This window comes from Garra rufa, chromosome 1 (assembly GCF_049309525.1).
Source record: "Garra rufa chromosome 1, GarRuf1.0, whole genome shotgun sequence".
NCBI lineage: Eukaryota > Metazoa > Chordata > Actinopteri > Cypriniformes > Cyprinidae > Garra > Garra rufa.
The window spans coordinates 17807898-17831358 of NC_133361.1; the positions used below are offsets into that span (position 1 = coordinate 17807898).

Here is a 23461-nt window from a genome sequence, read left to right on the forward strand (position 1 = left end):
ATTTTAATATGCATTTAAAAAATAAAAATTCCTTTGATGCAAAGCTGAATTTTCATCAGCCATTACTCCGGGCGTCAGTGTCACATGTTCCTTCAGAAATCATTCTAATATGCTGATTTATTATTACAATTATCTATGTTGGCAACAGTTGTGCTGCCAAATATTCAGGATTCAGGAATATTTTAGGATTCTTAGATGAATAAAAACTTAAAAACAATAGACTTTATTTAAAACACAGTTCTTTTCAAGTCTTTGCTATCAGTTTTTGTCAATTTAACACATTCTCGCTGAATAAAAGTTATAATTTCTTTTAAAATGTTAAAATTGTTATTAAACAGTTAAAAACACATTAGAATGCCTGCTGTGTTATGATCGGCCATATCTGCTCCCATGCCCAGAGTGGAAACCAGATCTAAAGTGAAATGCAATTTTCTGCTTTTCAGCTTGAAACAACACAATGGTGAAAGCAGCTCAATGAAAATAAACAACTCGACCAACATCTGGCTTTTTCATTTGTATTTATTAGTTATAACAGATTCAGAATCTCTGATCCACTTGAATGTGTAAGTGCTCACGCTATGAATAATGTACAAAACACGTTTGTGAATGTTATGCGTGATACAGCTCGTTACGATCACTCTCTGTGTTCATAAATCAACCGCTGATTTATAGTTCTGATTCATAGTTCTTGTATTTGTTCCATTTAAGTCCAAGTAAAAGTTATTTGATGTAGTGCATTCACAATATCATTGATTTCAGAATTGCAAGTTTACTTCACTTCAGAAAATTTATTCATGGATTTGCGCTGCGATATGACCTTCAGCGTCTTCACACACAGACGAAACATACTAGAGAAGTGTGTCATAACATAGCTCTGTAAATGATTAACATTTAAATTCATCTTGCACACTTTAATGCACTTTGAATGGAACATATATGCACCTTTCAAACTCGAATCTTTCCGGAATAACCTGTGATGTCCGCAGGGCACTTATTCACGGTCGAATAGCACAAACGTATGAAGTAGTTAGAGATACACAAACTGTGCAGAGCGGTGTGTCGCTTATAAATCAACTGGCTGAGATCAAGCTTTAGTGTGTTTATTTTATCTATTAGATATATCGTGCCACATAATTATTAAAAACTGCAAAAAAGTTAAATCAGTTTGGTCCTGTGTATGGTACAATAGAAGGCAGTTATGATTTCTATGAGCGTGTATTATGTTGTGTATGTGTCATTTTCTGGCTACACGATTGAGCGCTTGAATGAATGGAAAAGATTCAAATATCCCAGCAGGCTGGTTTAAGAGGGGGTTTGGCCACTTTCCCAGCCTGGCCAGGCTGCTCTTAGCTGGTCAGGCTGGGAGACCAGCTAAAACCAGCCAACCAGCCTAGGCTGGTTTTAGCAGTTTTTTTCAGCAGGGATTAGTCCATATCCCTGCTGGAAAAAAACAGCATATGCTGGTTAGGTATGTTTTGGTCCTGGGATGCTGGTTTTAGCTGGTTAATGCTGGTCCTTTGCTGGTTTAAGCTGGCCCTTTGCTGGTTTATGCTGGTCCTTTGCTGGTCCTTTGCTGGTCCTTTGCTGGTTTATGCTTGTCATTTGCTGGTTTATGCTGGTCCTTTGCTGGTCCTTTGCTGGTCCTTTGCTGGTTTATGCTTGTCATTTGCTGGTTTATGCTGGTCCTTTGCTGGTTTATGCTTGTCATTTACTGGTTTATGCTGGCCCTTTGCTGGTTTATGCTTGTCGTTTGCTGGTTTATGCTGGCCCTTTGCTGGTTTATGCTTGTCGTTTGCTGGTTTATGCTGGCCCTTTGCTGGTTTATGCTGGTAATTTGCTAGTTTATGCTGGTCATGTTGCTGGTCAAGGATAACCAGCATAAACCAGCAAAGGACCAGCAAGGGCCAGCATAAACCAGCAAAGGGCCAGCTTAAACCAGCAAAGGGCCAGCATAAACCAGCAAAGGACCAGCATAAACCAGCAAATGACAAGCATAAACCAGCAAAGGGCCAGCATAAACCAGCAAAGGACCAGCATAAACCAGCAAATGACAAGCATAAACCAGCAAAGGGCCAGCATAAACCAGCAAATGACAAGCATAAACCAGCAAAGGGCCAGCATAAACCAGCAAATGACAAGCATAAACCAGCAAATGACAAGCATAAACCAGCAAATGACAAGCATAAACCAGCAAAGGACCAGCATCCCAGCACCAAAACATACCTAACCAGCATATGCTGTTTTTTTCAGCAGGGTTATTCTAAGCAACTGCAAGCAGCTATTTAAAATAATAATAATGCAAATGTAACCGTTTTTTTTTTTTCCTTTGGTGATTTGTATTTGTTGTCATTGTACGCTACTTAGTGTGTCCCCAAACATGGCTGTGGTCGGAAGCCAAAAGGAACACCTGTGCTGGCCAGTGAGAGAGGTAGAAAAGAATCCAAGGATCACCACCAACGCCATCCTGATGAATCTGGGCTCTGCTGGTGGCAACATCTCAAGGCAGACAGTCCAACAGACACTGAACACCGCTGGGCTCCACAGATGCAGACCAAGGAGGACACCACTTCTCCAGATAAGGCACACAATAGCCCGCTTGGCCTTTGCAAATGCTCTTCTGGACAAAGAAGACGACTTCTGGTCTTCTGTTTTATGGTCAGATGAAACAAAAATTGAATGGTTTGGCCACAATGATGTAGCCTTCATTTGGCTTAAAAAAAGGAGAAGCCTTCAACCCTAAGAACACCATCCCCACTGTCAAACATGGTGCTGGGAACCTAATGTTTTGGGGGTGTTTTTCCGCCGGTGGACCAGGAAACCTAATCACAGTAAATGGCACCATGAAAAAGGAGCAGTACATCAAAATTCTCAATAACAACATCAGGCAGTCTGCAGAGAAACCTGCCTTGGGCACCAGTGGACATTTCAGCACGACAATGACCCAAAACACACAGCAAAAGTGGTGAATAAATGGTTAGCAGACAAAAACATTAACAAGTCCTGACTTAAATCCAATTGAGAATCTGTGAAGGGAGCTAAAGATCAGGGTGACGGCAAGGAGACCCTCCAACCTGAAAGAGTTGGAGCTTATCGCTAAAGATGAATGGGCAAAAATACCAGTGGAGACATGCAAAAAAGCTGATCAGCAATTATAGGAAGCGTTTTCTATTTATTATTGAAAAGGGTATGAATAATTTTGGACATGCCACTTTTTGTTCAGATGTAAATAAAAGATGAGTAATAAATTTTTTTCCATAATGATGCCTCTTGTACATCATCTTATTATCTTCTGGGAGAAGTCTGCGTCATTTCCGGTAAAAAAACTTGCTGTTTGAATAAAAGTAACTTTAAGTCAGAATTTGACAGGGGTATGAATAATTTCAGGCTTGACTGTAAGTAATCCAGAATTTTTTTTTTTTTTTTTTTAAATCTGAAAATACAGAATGTGTTGTATGAGGGCAAGGGTTAGGTTTAGGGGTAGGGTCAGGGAAAAGTAAATTTTGGATGTCCCTGTAAAACATGGAAACCTAACATTGCATGTGTGCTCAACTGTTTTCTTTCTCTCTGTCTATCTTTCTAATCAGAAACCTCTTCACACAGAGCAGACCTGGGAGTTTTAGGAACTGGATTTCTACTGAAAAAATCCTGTGGCGATAAAACGGGGAAAGAATGTGGTGTGTAAGAAGTGCGGCTCTGTTTCCGCTTGAGTGGTCCACTTGTGAGCGGTAGGTGGTCAGATCTTTCTGTCTGTCGGTCTGATGCTGCAGGGCGTTTCTACATCTGTGTAAACACACACACACACACACACAGCTATATAATGACATTTATCCTGCTGAGTTCCGCTCACTTACTCCATTCGTAGTTTATCTGTCTAACTCTGGTTTTATCACACAGCTCTTGATAATGAAGTTTTCTCAGTTCCTTTGCAAAGTTTGATCAGGTCAGAGGCTGAATATCTCTGCTTTGCTGCAGATTATCCCACACGGACATAGACTGCACATCAATGCGCTGATAAAAACATCACTCATCACTCACTGACTCATTTAATAGAGATTTAATAACAGTGTTTGCTTCCAAAACTTTAACATGGTGTCAGTCACAAAACCACTACAGTTAATGTTATGTGAAATTATGATCAGTTTTTGTGGCATGTTTTAACAAAAATATCTGGCAGCACAACTGTTTTCAACATAGTTTACTGTAAAAAGTTATCCTCTGGTGATTTGTATTTGTTGTCATTGTACGGCCCAAACACCCAAAATGCAGTGCGCATTGATGTAGATTCCCATTCTCTATGTAATACTAAAAGAACACTGATGGACAAATGTCCTAGAGATTTTGGTTCCAACTCTAATCAAACACACCTGAACAATCTAATGAAAGTCTTAAGGATTACTTGCCAAATACAGGCAGGTGTGTTTGATCTGATCAGGGTTTCATTCTTTATTCAGACTGTTCGCATCTGCTAGAACAGGGGTTCCCAACACCGGCTCTCGAGATCCACTTTTCAAAGTCCTGAAGACTTTGATAAGCCTGTTCAGTTGTTTTTGATTATGGTTGGAGCTCAACTCCACAGGAAAAGTAGGCCTTAAGGGTCAGAGTTGAGATTCTTTGCATTATGGAAACCAAATGTCACTACAAGGATAGTAATACCAATGATTTTTAACCTTATTTTTTGGTCCCTGTGAAGAAACATGCTTATACAGTCAAGCATTATTGCTTTAATTGTGTGTAGTCTAAAAAGAAAACACTGTTTTTGTCACAAATATAACATTTATTGACTTTAAAATGTGAAAATACATAAAAAAAAATTTGTTTTTATTTTTGCATAAACATAAAAATGTTCTTTAGATCCAGGATAGGGTATATGTCAAACATTACACAACAAACCAGAACAAAGCATTATAAAATAACAGCAATATCTATTCATTTTATTTTGAGTTAAAAAGCTAACTTAGCAAAGTGTTTTTAATGTCATTTTTTAATATCAGTGAGAAGAAAAATGGTGGCCAAAATGATTAGAACACTAATATTTTCACTAGCTGAAATCTCACAGACATCTCATTGGATTATTACAGTTAGTGGCAAAATGAATGTTTGGAAATGTAAACTGATATTTCCTATTTACACACTACAGCAAAAATAAAAATAACAAATTTTCTCTGAAAATAATAGCTTCTCATTTAAACCGGTAGGTTCAATTTTGGTTTCATCCACCCTCTAGCTTGTCCATATGATCTTTATCAAGAATTTGGATTTCATCTTGAAACCATTGGTTGCTCAGTGTTCTCTTGATAGTGGATTCATGAACATTAACATTAGCCAATGTGAGAAAGATCTTTAGTTGCTTAGAAGTTACTTAGAAGTTACCAATTGGGAACTTTTGCAACCTCACAGACTATGAAACAGTCCGCTTTGGAGTGATCTTTTGTGGTCGACCACTTTTTAGGAAGGTAGTAGTCTTGAATTTCCTTCATTTGTACAAAATCTGTCTGACCATAGATTTGTGGAGTTCAAACTGTTTAGAAATAGTTTTGTAACCTTGTCTAGCCTGATGAGCAATGTCAACTCTTTTTCCGAGGTCCTCAGTAATATCCTTTGTTCGTGATATGATTCACTTCTACAAACATGATCAGACTTTGATAAATAAAACAGGTTATACTGACATTTGATAGTCATTGCACTAACTGAAAACACATTTGAACAGATGGACTCTAATTTCACTTTTAAATTAACTGCTAATCCAAGAGATTCACATACTTTTGCAACGCACAGATATGTAACACTGGATCATTTTTCTTAATAAATAAGGGCCTGTCCACACGGAGACGCGTTTCGCTGTATACGTATACATTTTTTATCGTATTGGCGTTTCATCCACACGGATCCGGCGTTTTAGGAGACTGAAACCGCTATTTTTTGAAACCGGGTCCCAAAGTGGATAAATCTGAAAACGACACCCTCGCGGTTTCGTGTGTACAGCCAATCCGTATATTTTGTGAAACGATGATGTCATCACATCACGTGTTGGCTGCGTCACACGTAACAGCAACAACAATATTGGCGGACTACATGATTGTGTTCGTGTTGCTACTAAGCCTACTAGCTTTATTACAGTAAAATCTATTGCTTCTATGCAACTGTTATGAGCAACAAGCGATAATGTTCGCATCTTCGTCTTTCTTCTTCTTAGTTCGTATAGTTCGTAAAGTGAACAAATCCATACTGTAGAATATGTAAAGCATCAATTACAATAGCGGGAAGTTTTACAGTAAAATTACATTTTCCTGTGAATCATAGTACAGTAGTTCCCTTCCAAGTGTCCTCTAGAGGACGCAGTTCGAGTTCCCCTTCTCAGGGAACCATGTTTACATATGTAACCTGAGACGTTCCCTTCTGAGGGAACTCGAACTGCATCCTCTAGAGGACAATAGAGGATGCAGTGTCTCGTTCTCCTTCTCAGGTAACCATGGTTACATACGTGACCTGAGAAGTTTTGAACTGTATTTTTCTTTCAGCTGGAATAACCGACGTAATGGACGCATTTTTTTTCAATTGGACCTCATCTTAAATTTTCCTTTCTAAAATAGTCTACCGCTTATGTGCACAGAAAGTCCAGTTTTGTGGACATTCACACATAGACTAGTCATTGGTCAGCTGGCGACACGGCATTTGACCAATGGATTTACAAATATCATTTCAGGTTTAAGAAGTGTTTTAACATTGCATCAAATACTCATTATATTTGAATATCACTAGGTTATTTAAGCATGTTTTATTATGTATTACTGAAAGGCTTTTGTCTTCCAAACTCATTAAAATGCACAAATTCTTATTTCTTACAAACATTCTCAAACCTCTTTCACTCAGTATATTTACTTTAAAGGGTTGATTAATCAGTTCTGTAAAAGACAATATCTCCCTTTGCATTGAGTTTTGAGCATCGTAACTTAATAAATATTTTAATAATTAAGTATTGCATTTGCATGTTCAAGGTTCTCTGACGTTGGTTAATGATCATATAGCATGCAGGTAAACAAAATATTTCTCTAAAATACATACAGAAGAAAGTGCAAGCCTCTTCAAGTTTATTTCTTTAATGTTTATTTATGAATGAGTGATTCTTTTTCACGTACAAAACATCTGAATAAGTACAAAAAGAAATCAGTTTAGTGGCTTAAGTAAGACAGAACAGTCCCTTCTACTCATTTTGATTAGTTTTATGCTCAAAGCACACAAAAGAAAACGACTAATACAAAAGCACTCGTCTCTTTCAAAAACATCCGCTTCAGATGAACTGGGTATTTATCTAAAGCTCCAGCAGAGACCCAAATGTTTAATCAGAAATGCACATTTTTGTATCTGAAGGAGGTCGTGTTTGTGTACAGACCCATGGTTTATCTGGAGTATGTGTAAATATTTAATGGGAGACGGGCTGCAGAGAGCTTGAGATTTCTTCACTGATTTATATGTGTGTTTATCATCTGAGCTGAATAACAGTTGCTAGGGATCTGACATCGATAAAGTCCAGATAAAATGTCACGTAGGGTCCATCGACATTTATAAAACATCATCTGGCATGAGCTCATTTTCTCTGATTACAACAACATGCCTTTATTTTCCACGTTTTTTTTTTCACTTATAGAAATGATTCAAATATACATCTTTGGTTTAAATCGTATTGTTATGCATATATTCTCTCCTTTACTTTGCAGAGGTTTTGATGGATTCCCAATCGACTTCAGCGTAGACTTTGTTCATCTGCCAGCACAGGACGCCCATGAGTTTAGACCAGGTGCTCTGCACTGATGCTGGACTGAAGCCCTGAGGGAAAGTTTCCACCAGCACCTCCAGAATCACATCAGCCAGAATCTGCAGTAAGACATTCATGGTTTTATTCAGCAAGCATTTATTCAATTGATCAGGAGTGACAGTAAAGACTTTCATAATGTTACAAAGACTTCTATTTCAAAATATAGCTGCAAGCAGCGATTACTGGGGGTTTTCAAGCACTTCAGGGCACTTAAGCACATATGAAAAAAGACATTATGTAGCAAGCAATACAGGTAATTTACCATAGAAATGTTGTTTTTTAACATTTATGACTTACAGCACCAGCTGTGGTCTGATCTCCTTAAAACTTTGCATGCTCGTTTTAAATCACTGCATGTGCTCAGCACATTTTGTGAAGTTTTGAGGTTTTTTTTAGGCTTTATAGGATTTTGGGTAATTTCGGACAGGCCCCTTTTCTAAACAAACCCATTATAGCAGGGCTATTCAATTGGCGGCCCGCGGGCCCAATGCGGCCCGCCAATCATCTTCGTCCGGCCCGAGTTAGCAGCAGGTGGCTTGAATGGTTTTTGCACTAATTAGATTGTTCACTAGGCGGCGGGCCAGCCAAAAAAGAAAAGCAAGAGAGCCAAGAACAACAACAATCTACCGGAGATCGCAGCATCAATAGACGGCAGATTTGATAAATGGTCGCATTTTTTCTGACGGTGCGACTAAATTTTGTGAGCGGTCGCAATGGCGCGACCACAGCGTTATTCAACTCATAAACGCTGGTATTTCTGTTTCATATGAGAAACATTAAACGGCAAACGAAGTGAAAGAGAAACCAAAGCGCGCCACGTTTGAGCTGCGCAGCGCGGACCGTTTATCAGCTCGGACCGCAACGCAAACACACTTGTCCAAGCTCAGAACAGCCTCGGGAACCAGAGTTGATTTCGCGACACTGTTACTGCACAGTGCTGCGAGATCCAGTGAAAAGTGTTTGAATTCGCCCAGAATGAATTAAGGTTGCTGAAAGATCAGTGAGAATCATTCAAATTCTGCTCAGAATTCTGTTATTAACAGCGCTGATGTACGCTATGTCAGACAACCAGAAGTCACACCAACTTAAGCATAGTCGAATGTTATTACATTATTCATTTCAGTGTTTACAACCTTTTGAGAGAGAAATTCAAGCACTTTTCAATGACTTTCAAGCATTTTGCACAACCATTTTAAGCACTTTAAAGCTCTTTTGATCCAATTTGAATGTTATGTTATTCGTTTGTGTATGTGAACCAAGCCCCAAGATGGCGCCGCTCTGTTTGCTGGCCTGCCGTCGTCCGCAATCTCTGCAGCATTTAATGCTGTTTGTTTTAGCTCTGATGCTTTTTGTGTGCCAATCAGTGCATAAAGTGTCATCATCAATTATATATGATCGCCAGTTTCTTCTTAGTCTGCAATCTTCGACTGTTGACTCCACTTGCATGGGTTACGACGAACGTGGACGCGGATCGTTTAAACCCCCGTTCCTTGCTCGGATTCCATCTACTATATGTCGTGTATCTGGTTGTCTCCTACATAGAAAAAGACGGCCGAGAAAACGGGGAAAACGCAGCGGTAACTTAGTGCGTTTAAGGAGAGCTCTCCGCTATCGCACGGAGCTATTGGATTATGCTTCTGTTGCTTTGCCTGCTTGCGCCCCGATCAACGGGACTTTCAAGTGTGGATTGAGACTCTCCTACCTTTCTCCTCTCTGGCCTCAGCGTCTGGACACGGCAGACAGACTGGTTCCTAATCGGGCTTTTCTAAGATCTCATTCTCAGGCTGGGGCGAATCTAGGCAATCTCAGAGTGTTGGAATATGTTCCTTTACAGCGGAAGAATGACGGCGCCGGCGTAGCATTACTACGCAGAGTTTCGGAGACAACTACCGTGAAAATGGCTCTTCTAAACGTAAGATCGATTTTAAATAAAACTTTTATAATCAACGACTTTTTTACATCTCGAAATCTGGATTGTATGTTTATAACTGAAACTTGGCTAAAGAATGGTGACAATGGTCCCCTTTTTGAAGCTTCCCCTGATGATTGTAATTTTATAAACTCTCCAAGGTTAACTGGTCGTGGTGGAGGGGTTGCGACTATTTGTAAGAACAGTTTTAAGTGCCGGTTACTACCTGTGGACTACTTCAGTAGTTTTGAAGTTCAACTACTTAAGTTTGGCACTGACAATGCTCTTGTCTGTGCCTTAATCTATCGTCCACCCCATTACAACAGTTTGTTTTTACATGAATTCTCTGAGTTCTTATCTTCTCTGGTTCCTTTTTATGACAAACTGCTAATTTTAGGAGATTTCAATATTCATGTGTGTTGTCCTTCTCATCCCCTGGTTAATGAGTTTCTTCAAATGATTGACTCTTTTAATTTGGTTTTGTCTGTGTCTAAGCCTACACATGCTAAGGGTCACGTATTAGATCTGGTTTTGTCATTGGGGTTTTCAGTTTTAAATTTGCAAATTGATGACTTTTGTTTCTCCGACCATAAACCAGTATTGTTTAACTCTGTTCTTAATATTCCAATGGCCGACTCTATACCCTGTGGTCGCAAAATCCGTTCTGTGAACTCTTCTACTGCGTGTTTGTTTGCAGATGCATTTTCAAGTGACATTTGCCCCATCATGACTTCCTTTTTAGATCTGTCTGTGGATGAGCAGCTTTCTCTATTCAATTTTCACTGTAACAATGTTTTGGACTCTGTTGCTCCTTTTAAAAGTATGAAACTCAAACCTCAGGTGAAACCATGGCTTAATAATGTTACTAGGACTTCTAGACAGGAATGGAGGAAGGCTGAAAGAAAGTGGAAGAAGGATAAGCTCCAAGTCTCATATGATATCATGAGAGACTGTATGACAAATTATCAGCACTCAGTCAAGACGGCCAGGGAAAGTTATTTTGCTAGTTTGATTTCAAAACATGCTCACTGTCCTAAGATTTTGTTTAACACTATTGATCAGGTTTTAAATCCTTCTACTCTTTTATTTCCTGATGCCTCTACCACAATTTGTGAAAAGTTTCTGCATTATTTTGTCGATAAAATTGACTGTATTCGTTTCGGTATTAGGCAGTCTGATCCAGATGTCTCTATTACTGATCCATGTCCTGTTTCTCTGACTGAGTTTGACCCTGTTTCTCCCTCCTTTCTTTCTGAAGTGCTTCAGAAAATGAAGCTTTCCTCTTGCTCTCTTGATGTTGTACCTCCTCGTTTATTGTTGGATGTTTTAGGAACAGTTGAACCATTAATTCTACTCATTGTTAATAGTAGCCTATCCCAAGGGACCGTTCCCTTAATTTTAAAGCATGCAGTAGTAAATCCCCTTAGAAAAAAGGCCAGCCTTGATCCTTATAGTCTCGATAGCTATCGTCCTATCTCAAAATTGTGTTTTTTATCTAAAGTTTTGGAGAAAGTGATTTTTCATCAAGTGACAGCATATCTAACTTCTAATAATTTGTTAGACAAGCATCAGTCGGGTTTTAGGAGGTATCATAGTACAGAGTCTGCTTTGTTAAAGGTATTGAATGATCTGTTGGTGGCAGCAGACTTAGGAAAGTCTTCCATTCTAGTCCTTTTAGATTTAAGTGCAGCGTTTGATACCATTGATCACAAAATCCTGCTTGAAAGATTGAGAATTTGCGTGGGTATTCAAGGCTCTGCGTTAGAATGGTTTACATCTTACCTCTCTGGCAGATCTTTTTCGGTGGAGATCGGAAATTTCTCTTCTTCTTCAGTCCCTTTAAATTGTGGTGTGCCTCAGGGTTCTATTTTGGGTCCGTTGTTATTTTCGTTATATTTGCTTCCTTTGGGTCGTATTTTTCAGAAATATAATATTCCTTATCATTTTTATGCAGATGACACGCAGGTTTATTTTCCGCTAAACCATAAGGATCATTGCAACATACTTCCTCTGCTAAATTGTCTGACCGAGGTTAGATCTTGGCTGGCTGCCAATTTTTTAACATTAAATGACTCCAAATCTGAGATTGTAGTTTTTGGCCCACCTGCCTCTATTACTTTGATTAACAATCAGTTAGGCTCACTATCTGCTAACTCCCATGCGCATGTGAAAAACCTAGGGGTAATATTTGACAATGATTTAAAGTTTGAAAAACAAATTAACGCAGTTGTTAAAAACAGTTTTTATCATCTTAGATCTATCGTGAAGTTGAAATCATTTTTATCGCCTAAAGACTTGGAGACTGTGATTCATGCGTTTGTTACATCTAGGCTCGATTATTGTAACTCACTTTATCTTGGTGTGTCTAGATCTACTTTATCGCGTCTGCAACTCGTACAGAATGCCGCTGCCAGGTTCCTTACCGGAACTAGAAAGAGGGATCATATATCACCGATTCTTGCTTCTTTACACTGGCTACCAGTTGAATATCGCATTAAATTTAAGGTGTTGCTGTTTGTTTACAAAGGATTACATGGTCAAGCTCCGGAATATATTACAGATCTCCTCCTCCCTAGAAACTGTGGTAGAACATTAAGGTTATCCGACAGTAGGTTGCTTTTCGTGCCTCGATCACGTCTGAAATTAAAAGGTGATCGTGCCTTCTCGATTGCTGCCCCTAGATTGTGGAACGATTTACCAGCATATATTAGGTTGTCTCCAGATATTGTAAGCTTCAAATCTCATCTTAAGACATATTTTTATTCTTTAGCCTTTTAATTTTGTTTCTATTTAAGTATAAGTGTATACATGTGTGTAATTTATGCATTGAAATTGTCGAATGTTGTTTTGTGAAGTTGGAATTGTACAGCACTTTGGTCAGCAGTCGCTGTTGTAAACGTGCTTTAGAAATAAAATTGCCTTGCCTTGCCTTGCCTTATTTTGATGGCCAAAATATACTTTGTGGTAAACAAACACTTATGTAAAATTAAAAACATTAAATAACTTTTATAACCAGTATATGGCAATAATAATCTGTATATTTTATGCATATACAATTTATAGTTTATGTGAAGATTGTTTTAAAATCACCTAAATTAAAAGCTGTTATATATTTCAGAGCCTATTAAATGTTGGGCTTTCAATTCTACTGTAATGTTGAATGGACATAATTAATATGTAAAACTGAGAGAAAATTCATTTAATAGAGACACCAGTAGCAATATTGATATCAATACTTCATTAATAATAGGCTACTTGGTAAAAAGATGCTATTAAACACATATTTAAAAATACTTTGTTATAAATATATAAATCTGCGATTGTTCATGATTAATTAAAAAAAATGTGTGATTTTTTTTATTTATTTTTTTATTGATTGACAGACAGCACCTTAACCTTTTATAGATGTTGGTGTTGGTAATATTAGTTCATTTTAGTGAATATGCATTTCAATGTAAATGTATAGGCCCCCTAGAAAAAGATCGGGACGGCCCCCATCCCCTTGGCCCGCTTCAAATTTCCAGTTCGATAATCCGGCCCTCAAATGGATCTAATTGAATAGCCCTGCATTATAGCTTCCCAAAGGGTAAATAAAAAAAAAAAAAATAATAATAAAAAAATATATATATATATATATATATATAATAATTGACCTAGAGAGTCCAGAAAATTGTACTGTAGTGTTTTTTTTTGTTTTGTTTTTTTTTTCTCCCAGATTTAAGCGAAAAGCCTTGGACTAGTTCGCAAAATTAGTTTTTTTTTTCTTTCTTTTTTTTCCTCAATCATTTAACAAACAATTTGATTAACAGCAGTGGTTCTAGAGGAAAGTTGTCCAAAATGAAGAGTTCTATCATATGATATAAACATCATGTGTATGTGCGAGAGAAAAAAAAAAGTGCAATGTCCAATCATTTATGCCATTGGAAACATAATATCCAGTCCCTCCAGGATTTCACGATTTTTTTTGGTGATTTTTGCGATGAAAATTATAAATTTTGTGGTGGCAAGTCCTAGAAATTTGCGAAAAATTTTGCGATTTATTTAATTATTTAATTTATTTATTAATAATTAGGACATCACATTTACCATATTAGGTATTATGTTAGAGGCTCAATTATCATACATAACACAAATCAAACATAAAATTTGTTTATTCTGATACATTTGAACTTTTAAAATAACCTATGGGCAATATTCTTATGTGACCTTAGTAAACATTAACAGCAGGTGTAGAAATTTATACTGTACATAGCCTACTTCATTTCAGTCGCATCTCAGGTACTCTTTACATTTTGGTAGCCCAAAAATTAATTGAACTAGCCCAAATAAAAAAGCTTTTTAATTTTTTTTTTTAAATATAGAAATTCAAACAGGAGTCTAAATGTCAATCAAATATGTTTTCAATACACAAATATAAACAAATATCAAGGAAGAAATTTTATTTCACTCTTTAGTGTATCTGCAGAATTTTTAAATATCAATTTAAAGCAATGTATGATCCTTTTTAAGAGCTGCACAAGTAAAATGAACAGAATGAGTGGGGTTGGACAATGTAAGGTAGAATTTTAGGTCATAAAATGACATGATTTATAATTCAGATACAGATTCACACAAAAACAATATCTTATACAATGGCATTTCAGCCTTTATACCATTAAAAGGGATAAATAAAGTATATAATTTATCATATTTATTTAAAACATAAATATTACTGTCTTAATTGTTTAGATTTTTTAGAAGGCACATTAAAAACCCTATGTGTTTGCTGCATAAAAATAAACAGCTGAAAATGTATTGGAAAAAATTCTAAAAAATTAAAATTAAAATTCTGTCACAAGGGGGCGCTTTAGGAGCGCTGAAATATTATCGTTTCCCTAGTAACGGCTGTATACAAATCAGCTTTAACGCTGTTTTATCAGCATGAAATGAAAATGCCAACGACACGTTTCTGAGGACAGTCGGTTCTACTCAGATACATTCATTTAAAGACATCAGTGCTGCGTTTTGACTTTTAAATGTGCAGGGCTCATATTTATTCAATGACATCATTGCCTTTAGATTCGTCTTTCCGTCCCTAGCTGACTTTTAAAATTATAATTAAGACTTTTCTTATACTATTTAACAAATTCAAAACTTTTATGGCGTTCCATTTGCAACAACAGAAGCCCTCTACTTTACGATAGCGGGTCGGCAGGCCAGTGAAACATTTTGGTAGCTCGACTGAAAAACACAATAGCCCACGGGACATCGATCTTGCGAGCCCTGCAGACAGACAGCTCACAGACATCACGTGAGCAGCGTCTTTATCAACATGATATATATATATATATATATATATATATATGTATATATATTAAAATCTTTTTATTATTGAAATATTTGAATAACCATTTTTTGCGATTATTTTGCGGTTAAATGACAAATTATGCAGGATCGCAAAAAAATGCGACATTTTGTTGATTTTGCATTAAATTCAGCGATCGCAGAATCGCGAAAAACTGGAGGGACTGAATATCGCCCCCAGTGGCTGATTTCTTTCAAATTTATCACAGACCTTAGGGGCCATTAGCTGAACAGGCCCACCAAGTTTAGTTTCAATAGGCCTCCGTTAACCTTGTCTAATAGGTGCTCAAACTTCATTGGCTAATGAAGGCCATTGTTTTTTCAGATACACAAATGTCCTTATAGACACGTGTGGCACTTTGGACCAAGACTGTACACCGCAAATTTCACGTTGATAGGATCAAGATTTGCATAGGTATAGCCATTTTTATGTTTTTTTCTTTCTTATAGCGCCACCAAGTGACCAGGCTCTGCGATTTTTGTCCTGTAACCTCAGATTGAGCTCTTACATAGGTGTTTTGAGTTTGGCAAAGATGTCTCATTCCGTTCAGGAGTTATAGGCATTTTACTAAAAGTGTCCCTGCCCCTTTCAAATATTTTTGCATCCTTTTTCGATTGTGAGTCAAAAGGACTTTTTTTATGATAACTGATATTCGCTCTCCAGAGAATCTTTCTGCACTGGTTTGGTTCTGATTGGATGAAAAACCTAGGACTAGTTCACACTTTTTTTTTTTTTTTTTACATCTTCTCAATCATTTAAAAAATGATGTGATTGACAGCAATGGTTCTAGAGGCAAAGTTGTCCAAAATGAAGAGTTCTATCATATGATATGAATATTGTGCGAAAACTGTGCAATGTCCAATCAGTTATGCCCTTGGAAAACGCAATATCATACCCAGTGGCTGATTTCTTTCACATTTCTCACAGACCTTTGGGGCCATTAGTTTAACAGGCTCAGCGAGTTTTGTTTTGATTGGCCTCCGTTAACCTTGTCTAATAGGTGCTCAAACTTCATTGGCCAATGGTGGCCATTGTTTTTTTGAGATACACAAATGTCCTTATAGACACATGTGGTACTTTTAAACGTGCACTGCAATTTTCATGTTGATAGGACAAATGGTTGTGCAGGTATAGCCATTTTTATAGCGCCACCAAGTGGCCAAGCTCTGCGATTTTTGTCCTGCGACCTCAGATTGAGTTTTTACATAGGTGTTCTGAGTTTCGCAAAGATGTCTTACTCCGTTCAGGAGTTATTGGCATACCTCTTTTGAATATTTTAGCATCCCTTTGTGACGGTGAGTCAAAAGGTTGACTTTTTTGATGAATATTGATGCTCATTTTCCAGAGAATCTTTCTGCACTGGTTTGGTTCCAATCGGGCAAAAAACCTAGGACTACTTCACAAAAGTGGGTTTTGAAAAAAATCCAAAAATTCACTTTTTTTTTTTTTTTACGTGGAGATCGCTGATCCATGACCATTCTAACATTTACAATAGGGTTTGTAGAACCCCTGTTCTTTTGATTTTTTTATTCATCTCTGAATCCTTAAAAATAAAATATCACTCTTAAACAAAAATATGAAGCAGCACAACTGTTTTGAACATGGATAATAATCAGAAATGTTTCTTGAGCATCAAATCAGCAGATTAGAATGATTTCTGAAGACTTGAGTAGTTTTGGATCAAATAAATGCAGGTGAGACGACCAGATTTCTTTTTTCTTTCTATCATGCTGTTGTCTCTCGTACTCACTTTGAAGTAAACCGGATCCACCTTATGTTTGAGTGCATGTGACTTGCCCATCTGCCTGAAGACGCCGTCGAGTTTCTCTTCGTCGCGCAGGCTTTCCACCATCGTGTTAATGCCGGTCATGACCCGCACGGCATGTTTCTTTAGAGGGACGCTTTGCTTCATCTCCTCAAGATGCATGTCGCGGAACTTATCGAAGTACTGCTTCGCCAACGGGAAGTTTGAGAAAAACCTGGAGGAACAAACATTTTGTTACATTAAAACAAAAATTCATCACATTCACCATAATATTTAAAAGAATATTTCAACCAAAAATGAAATTTGCTGAAAACGTTCTCACCCCCAGGCCATTCAAGATGTAGATGAGTGTTTTTTCATCAGATTTGAAGAATAGCATTGCATCACTTGCACACCAATGATCCTCTGCAGTGAGTCCAAACAGCTGATAAAAATCATAACAAGTAATCCAAACCTCTCCAGTCTATCAATTCCCATCTTGTGAAGCCAAAAGCCAAAAGTTTTTAAACAACATATCAATCGTTTCGGTTTTTTCAACTTTGAACCATTGCTTCCAACCAAAATTTGAGTCTATAGTCCATTGTCCTCAAACATCAAAATCAATGGTTTGTAAACATATTTCTTTCCTGATTCAGATCAGGCAAACTTTTCACTGGAGGACGCAATATTATGAATTATGGACTCGTATTTTAGCCAGAAGCAATGGTTTTTGACGTTAAAAACGTCTTAATGATGGATTTGTTTCTGACAAACATGGAGCTTTTGGCTTCTCAAGATGTTGATTGATTGACTGGAGAGGTGTGGATTATTGTGATGTATTTATCAGCTGTTTGGACTCTCATTCTGACGGCACCCATTCACTGCAGAGGATCTATTGGTGAGCAAGTGATGCAATGCTACATTTCTCCAAATCTGATGAAAAACGAGCTAATTTTCAGTTACTTCTTTAAACCCGTTCTTCTGTGAAATATTATTTGTTTTTATTATGAGTCATGGGCTCCCATATTCATATTCATTCCCTATATATCACTTTTATGTTTCACAGAAGAAAGAAAATCATATAGGTTTGGAACGACATCCAGTTTAGAGAGCCAAACAGACCATAACATGATCGTATTTTATTGAATTAAAAATTTTAATTTTGCATTGTTGCATTTGCACTGGAAAAGTAGATCCGCGTAATCACATGATCTGAGTAAAAGTACGAATCCTCATTCATTCATGATGCAAACTTCCTGTTTTAATGGGAAATGCATTATAGCAGGGCCGTGCATGTAGGCATTTCACAAGGATCCTAAAGATAAACATGTGAAAGCGAGCTGTGTCGTGTGTGTGTTTGCATGTGAGAACGTGTATCTCAGCCCAGCTGGACAGATAAGCGTTCCTGAGATAATACTAATCTAATATTTAACCAGCATTGCTGAAATTCTCCTCCACTCACAACAAACACTCCAATAATACTCAGGGAAAGTCTTTTCTCACTCAACGTTGTGATAAAATGACCTAGTAGCAGTTAAAGGGACGTTGAGGTCCCTGAGGTCCTGTAGTGTGTGCGACATGGGTGCCGTAGTACTCTGACACATGCTCATGTGTTTGTGTTGTGATTGTTTTAAAGTTTTGCATTCATGCTAATGTGCTCAATTTTTGGAAATGATTAATAATTCAGTTACTCTGAATGCTACTGTTATGTGTTTGTTCTGATGTAACACAGTTCAGATTTTGTCCATTGAAAGCCGTAGGGTTGAAACTGTCTCGGATCATTTATTTTTGCCTCCAGGGAACAACTGATCGTAAATGTGCGTTTATTATGATGGTGTGTCATCTTCTTGTCTGTTCAACCCTTCACTTTCCTTCAAAGTGTTTCATTGTTTTATAATGTACATTATATTATAGCTTGTGGCATATTTCACACCTCTGACATGACTTGTATAACTGGTTGTCATGTGGTTAGATATGTTATGTCAGATCAGCCTTTCAGGTTTTTTGGGTTGAATCATGTTGCTGGATCGAATACTTGGATGAAGTTTTGATGGAAAGAGAACAGACGTGTTAATCCTAGATAGCGGCTGTTAGACAGAACAAGAGTGGACTAGTTTACTCTATATAAAAAAAAATACCTTTATTGTAAATAATAAAATGATCTGCTGGGAAAGGGTGCTAAAATGATTCAATTATTTTAATTGTCGATTGATCAAGCCTTTAAAGAAACCAAATACACTACAAAAAAAAAAAAAAAAAAAAAAAAAAAAAAAGATTTATGAAGTTGCATTAGATGCATTAAGAGAACTTTTGAACAGAATTAAGATGCCTAGAATGATTTTGCCTAAATATCATTCATCTAGTACTGCCCTTCAGAAGCTACTCACATGTTCTCCAGAAGACAAAATAAGTTAAATTTACCCTGATCTTCAAATTCAAAAAGTTCTTAATGCATTTTGTTTTCTTTTGAAGCATCAGTGAGCATTTGAACCTTTTGTAAGTTGCATATGTGTCCCTCAGTTGTCCTCAGTGTGAGAAGATGGATATCAATATCATACAGTTGTTGAAAAGGGTTCAAATACACAAAAATGCTGAAAAGTGCAAGTGTATGTAAACTTTTGAATGGGGTAATTTTTATAAATCCATATTATTTTCTCTTGTGCACTATATGTAAATGTATTTAATGTGGGATATCTTACTCAGGTCAGTACTAAATAAAAAAAATTACATGCATTTTGTATGATCCCTCTTATTTTGGTAAAATAATTTTGCAGATTCTAAAACAAATTCATTTAATTTGCTTAAAATAATAATAATAATAAAAAAGCTGTTTATAGTGATTAGTAAATCTATTTGACTGAACTATCTTTTGTGTTTTTACAGTCATGCCTTATGCGATTAGCGCCAGAGTGGCTGTGATGTTGATCCCACGAGTCCCATCAACTGTTTCATCTCTTACGGCCAACAGAACTGAACCGTGAGTTAAACCGCAACAGGAAGATCCGTCCTATTAAACGGAGACAGAATGTAGTAAATGCCCAAAGAAGAGACGTGTCCTCACATGTCCAAATCAAATGGGAGATAAAGACAAACTGTGTCTTCTCTGTCATTTTAATGTGTGTCATTAATCACGTTTAAGTACATGTGCTCTTAACCTCTTGACTCCAGATTCATGTGTTATCGAACAAAGGCCGTAAAAATTCCCTGGAAACGCGAAAACAATCATGGGGATAATAAACAGAGCGCATAGATAAGTAGTTAAGTAGACACTTATGAGTCCATATGCATGTGATGAGACAGTCGCTTGTTGCTTAACTTATTAAAGAGTAATTATTTTTTACTTGCCTGTCATTGAGTGTAAATTAACTCGTATGGCTTCATATAGTTTGATTTGTCAATTTTTTTTGAGTTTGAGTTCCATAGAAAAAATCAACAAATGAGTTTGTAACCAGTGTTATTTTATGTAATTTTGATTTCTACTATTATTTATATAAGTTTTAGTAAATTTAGTACTTCATCTCAAGTCTTTTCAACTTTTTTCATCTTCTTCCGCTCTTGAGACTATGGCAGCCCATAGAACCGCTTGTGGGGAAATTGTGTAATTGGCACACTGATAGAGAACAGTCTTAACATGAATCATAGCAAGCTTGGAGTCTCTGACTAAAACTTTCTAGCACCACCACTTGTCCAAAGTTTCATTCATTTTCTGCTAATAACTTCTGAACTTTTACGTCTAGAAGGAAAATTTGACCTCTGATTCCTTGGCTCATGCCGAGTCGAATAACCACCAAAATGTAAAAATCGTAAGGTTTTGTTTTTTTTGCTACTTTTAATAGTTTAAAAATCCTACTATTTTCGATCTCATCCTTGATGGTTTGTCTGACTTTCACCAAAATTGGCTCAAATCATCTTCATACCATCCTGGCAAAAGTTCGAGTTGATTAGTCAAACCATTCTTGAATAACACGTGAACGAATTAGACGAATAGCACACAAAAATGGATGTGAGGCTATATCTCCGCAACAGTTTAGTGTATTGAGACCAAATTTGGTGTGTGTTATAACAAGCATGGCCTGAGGCTACCTGCACAGTTTTGGAGTAGTGCCACCTAGTGGTCAGAGGATATGAAAAATAGCCTCTTAATGGTTTGCAAAAAAAAATAAAAAATCACAAATACTCTCTTTAGATTCGGTGCAGTACACTCTTAACCCTCTGGGGTTCTTCGGTCACTTTTGACCGGAATTTTTTAAATAAAATTTTTTTAAAAATCGTAGCTTCATCGGAATGGTATGAAACCTGGTGACTTTTATGGTATTTGGTATATGAACACACAAAAAAATTGGGGACAGGATTGGAAAAGTCTAAGTGGTCGTAAAAAAAATTGTCACACTCAGGGTCTTCGGGTCAAAATGACCGGCCATAGGAAATGAATGGGAAATTGGCAAAAATATGAAAATACAGAGTTTTTTTGTGCATACAATCTACAAATCAGCCACAATCCAGAAAAAAAGCACACAACTGTGAAGGGGTGACTCTCTAAAACATCAAGAGTGCAAAACACTACAATACACTCACACACACACACACACACACACACACACACACACACACACACACACACACACACACACACACACGGGCAAACAAATGAGATTGCATGAGCACTGTAACAGAGAAATGTGAGACGTATGAATCAAATAAAAGGGAGACATTGGATCCAAAATGCAAAAGTCATACACCATGTCACACACACACACACACACACACACACACACACACACACACACGGAAAAAAGATTTCAAAACAAGCATCATTTGCTCAAAGTGCTATATGGAGACACTATGTTGTGATTTGTCACAACCTGATCTGTAATCACAATTAGTATGTAAATAATATGTAATTATAGTTAGGATGATATTTAAAACAAACTTTTTTTTCCTCTATTTTTTTATTTACTGTTTGACAATTGTTATACTTTTGCTGTTATTTTAGATTTATGTTCATAATTGCTGTTGCCTTTTGAATAAGAGGTACTGTTCATTGAATATGTAAAAAAAGAATGCACATAATATGTAAATAGGGTTAGGATGATATTTAAAATATTTTTATTTCTCTATTTTCCATTTAATGTTTGATAATTATACTTTTGCTGTTATTTTGTTGCCCATGCTGTTGCTGTTCATAATTGCTGTGCTAAATAAGAGTTATTGTTTATTGAATTTTACAAAAAAAATATTTAAATCAAAATGTTCATTATAAAAAAGGTTACAAAATAAAAAAAATGGTATGACTGAAAGAACTGCATTTTTATTAAGTTAGAATTAAAACAATGGGTAACAAAATGCTTTCCATTGTTTCTCTTTCTAATGCAATGTTCTGGTCTGACTGTATTATAAAGTAAAACTGGCGCTTCAAATTACCAGTTAAACCAATCAAACAAACAAAAAACTTGGCAAATAATAAAAAAATAGTCTTTGATAATCTAATTTTATATATTAAAATCCACAACCTGAAAAGGCATTGGCAAATATGTGCAAAAACAACTAGAATTCACAAATCCTTCTATAGGGAGCATTACATCCATCTAGTGGTTAAAATAGGATATTGCCTGGTAATTATGCTCACTACGCCACCAGATGGCACAAATCTGACTTCAAAAAATTATTTTCTATAGGCCAGGTATCTACTTTAAACTAAAATACAGCATTAATTAAAAAAGAATAAAAATTATATATATTTAAAAAAATTCTACTATATTCAATGGGAAAAAATAGATCATAATTGTTGCATAAATATTAATTATTATCATAAAATTCTGTCAAAACACGACAGAAAAAAAGAAAAAATATTATTGAACAAAAATACATTTGATTGATTTTACTGAAAAAAAAGAAATAATGATTTCAGGGCTCCGGTCACTTTTGACCGTGAGGGCCCTGAGTGTGACTGCTCGGCGAAGAACCCCAGAGGGTTAAAAATAAAGGTGCTTCACGATGCCTTAGAAAAACCTTTTTGTCTAAATGGTTTCATAAAGAACCTTTGACATCAGAAGAACCTTTCTGTTTCACAAAAGGTTCTTTGTGGTGAAAGAAGGTTCTTCAGATTATGAAAGGGTAAGCAAGAAATGGTTCTTTAAAGAACCTTTGACTGAATGGTTCTTTGTGGAACCAAAAATGGATCTTCTATGGCATCGCTTGTAGAACCTTTTGAAGCACCTTTATTTTTAAGAGTGTATGTTGAGTTGAACCATACCCATTTCTTTGTGCTTGGCTCCTTGGTTCCTGATTGTTGTTATGATTCTGCACACAGCAGCAACATGAGAGCTGATCTTTGACAACATGGAGGACAGTTCACAGTGGCTTGCGTACTGATTTGGACAGCATGAGAAAATTGTTCAAAAACTGGATAAGATATCTAGACATTTTGATAGTTTGGTTGTTTCTTTTTTGGCTTTTGATTCTAGTTGTCTCGCCCTTCACTTTCTCTTCTTTGTCTCTCACTACTGTAAACTGTTGTTTTTTGCTGCTATTTTGCATGTCTGAGACAGTGTGTCAGCAACTAGTCACAGACATGAAAGGGTGTCTTGAAGGGTGGTTTGAACAAAACGTCCAGAAAAATGGATGATAACATCTGATTTTATCCACTGACCT

At 36.7% G+C, this 23461-nt stretch overlaps 1 protein-coding gene across 1 annotated transcript in view; it reads right to left on the minus strand.

Annotated features, from left to right (window-relative positions):
- Positions 1–7081: 7081 nt before the first annotated feature.
- Positions 7082–23461, minus strand: part of LOC141331809 (cytoglobin-1-like) — a 19391-nt gene continuing 3011 nt past the window's right edge. Inside the window, exons 2-3 of the mRNA XM_073836846.1 lie at positions 16817–17045; positions 7082–7872 (exon numbers count right to left, since the gene is read on the minus strand). Of these exons, the coding sequence (XP_073692947.1) occupies positions 7705–7872; positions 16817–17045 (397 nt within the window). The 3' untranslated portion in view covers positions 7082–7704. The remainder of the gene's footprint in view (positions 7873–16816; positions 17046–23461) is intronic.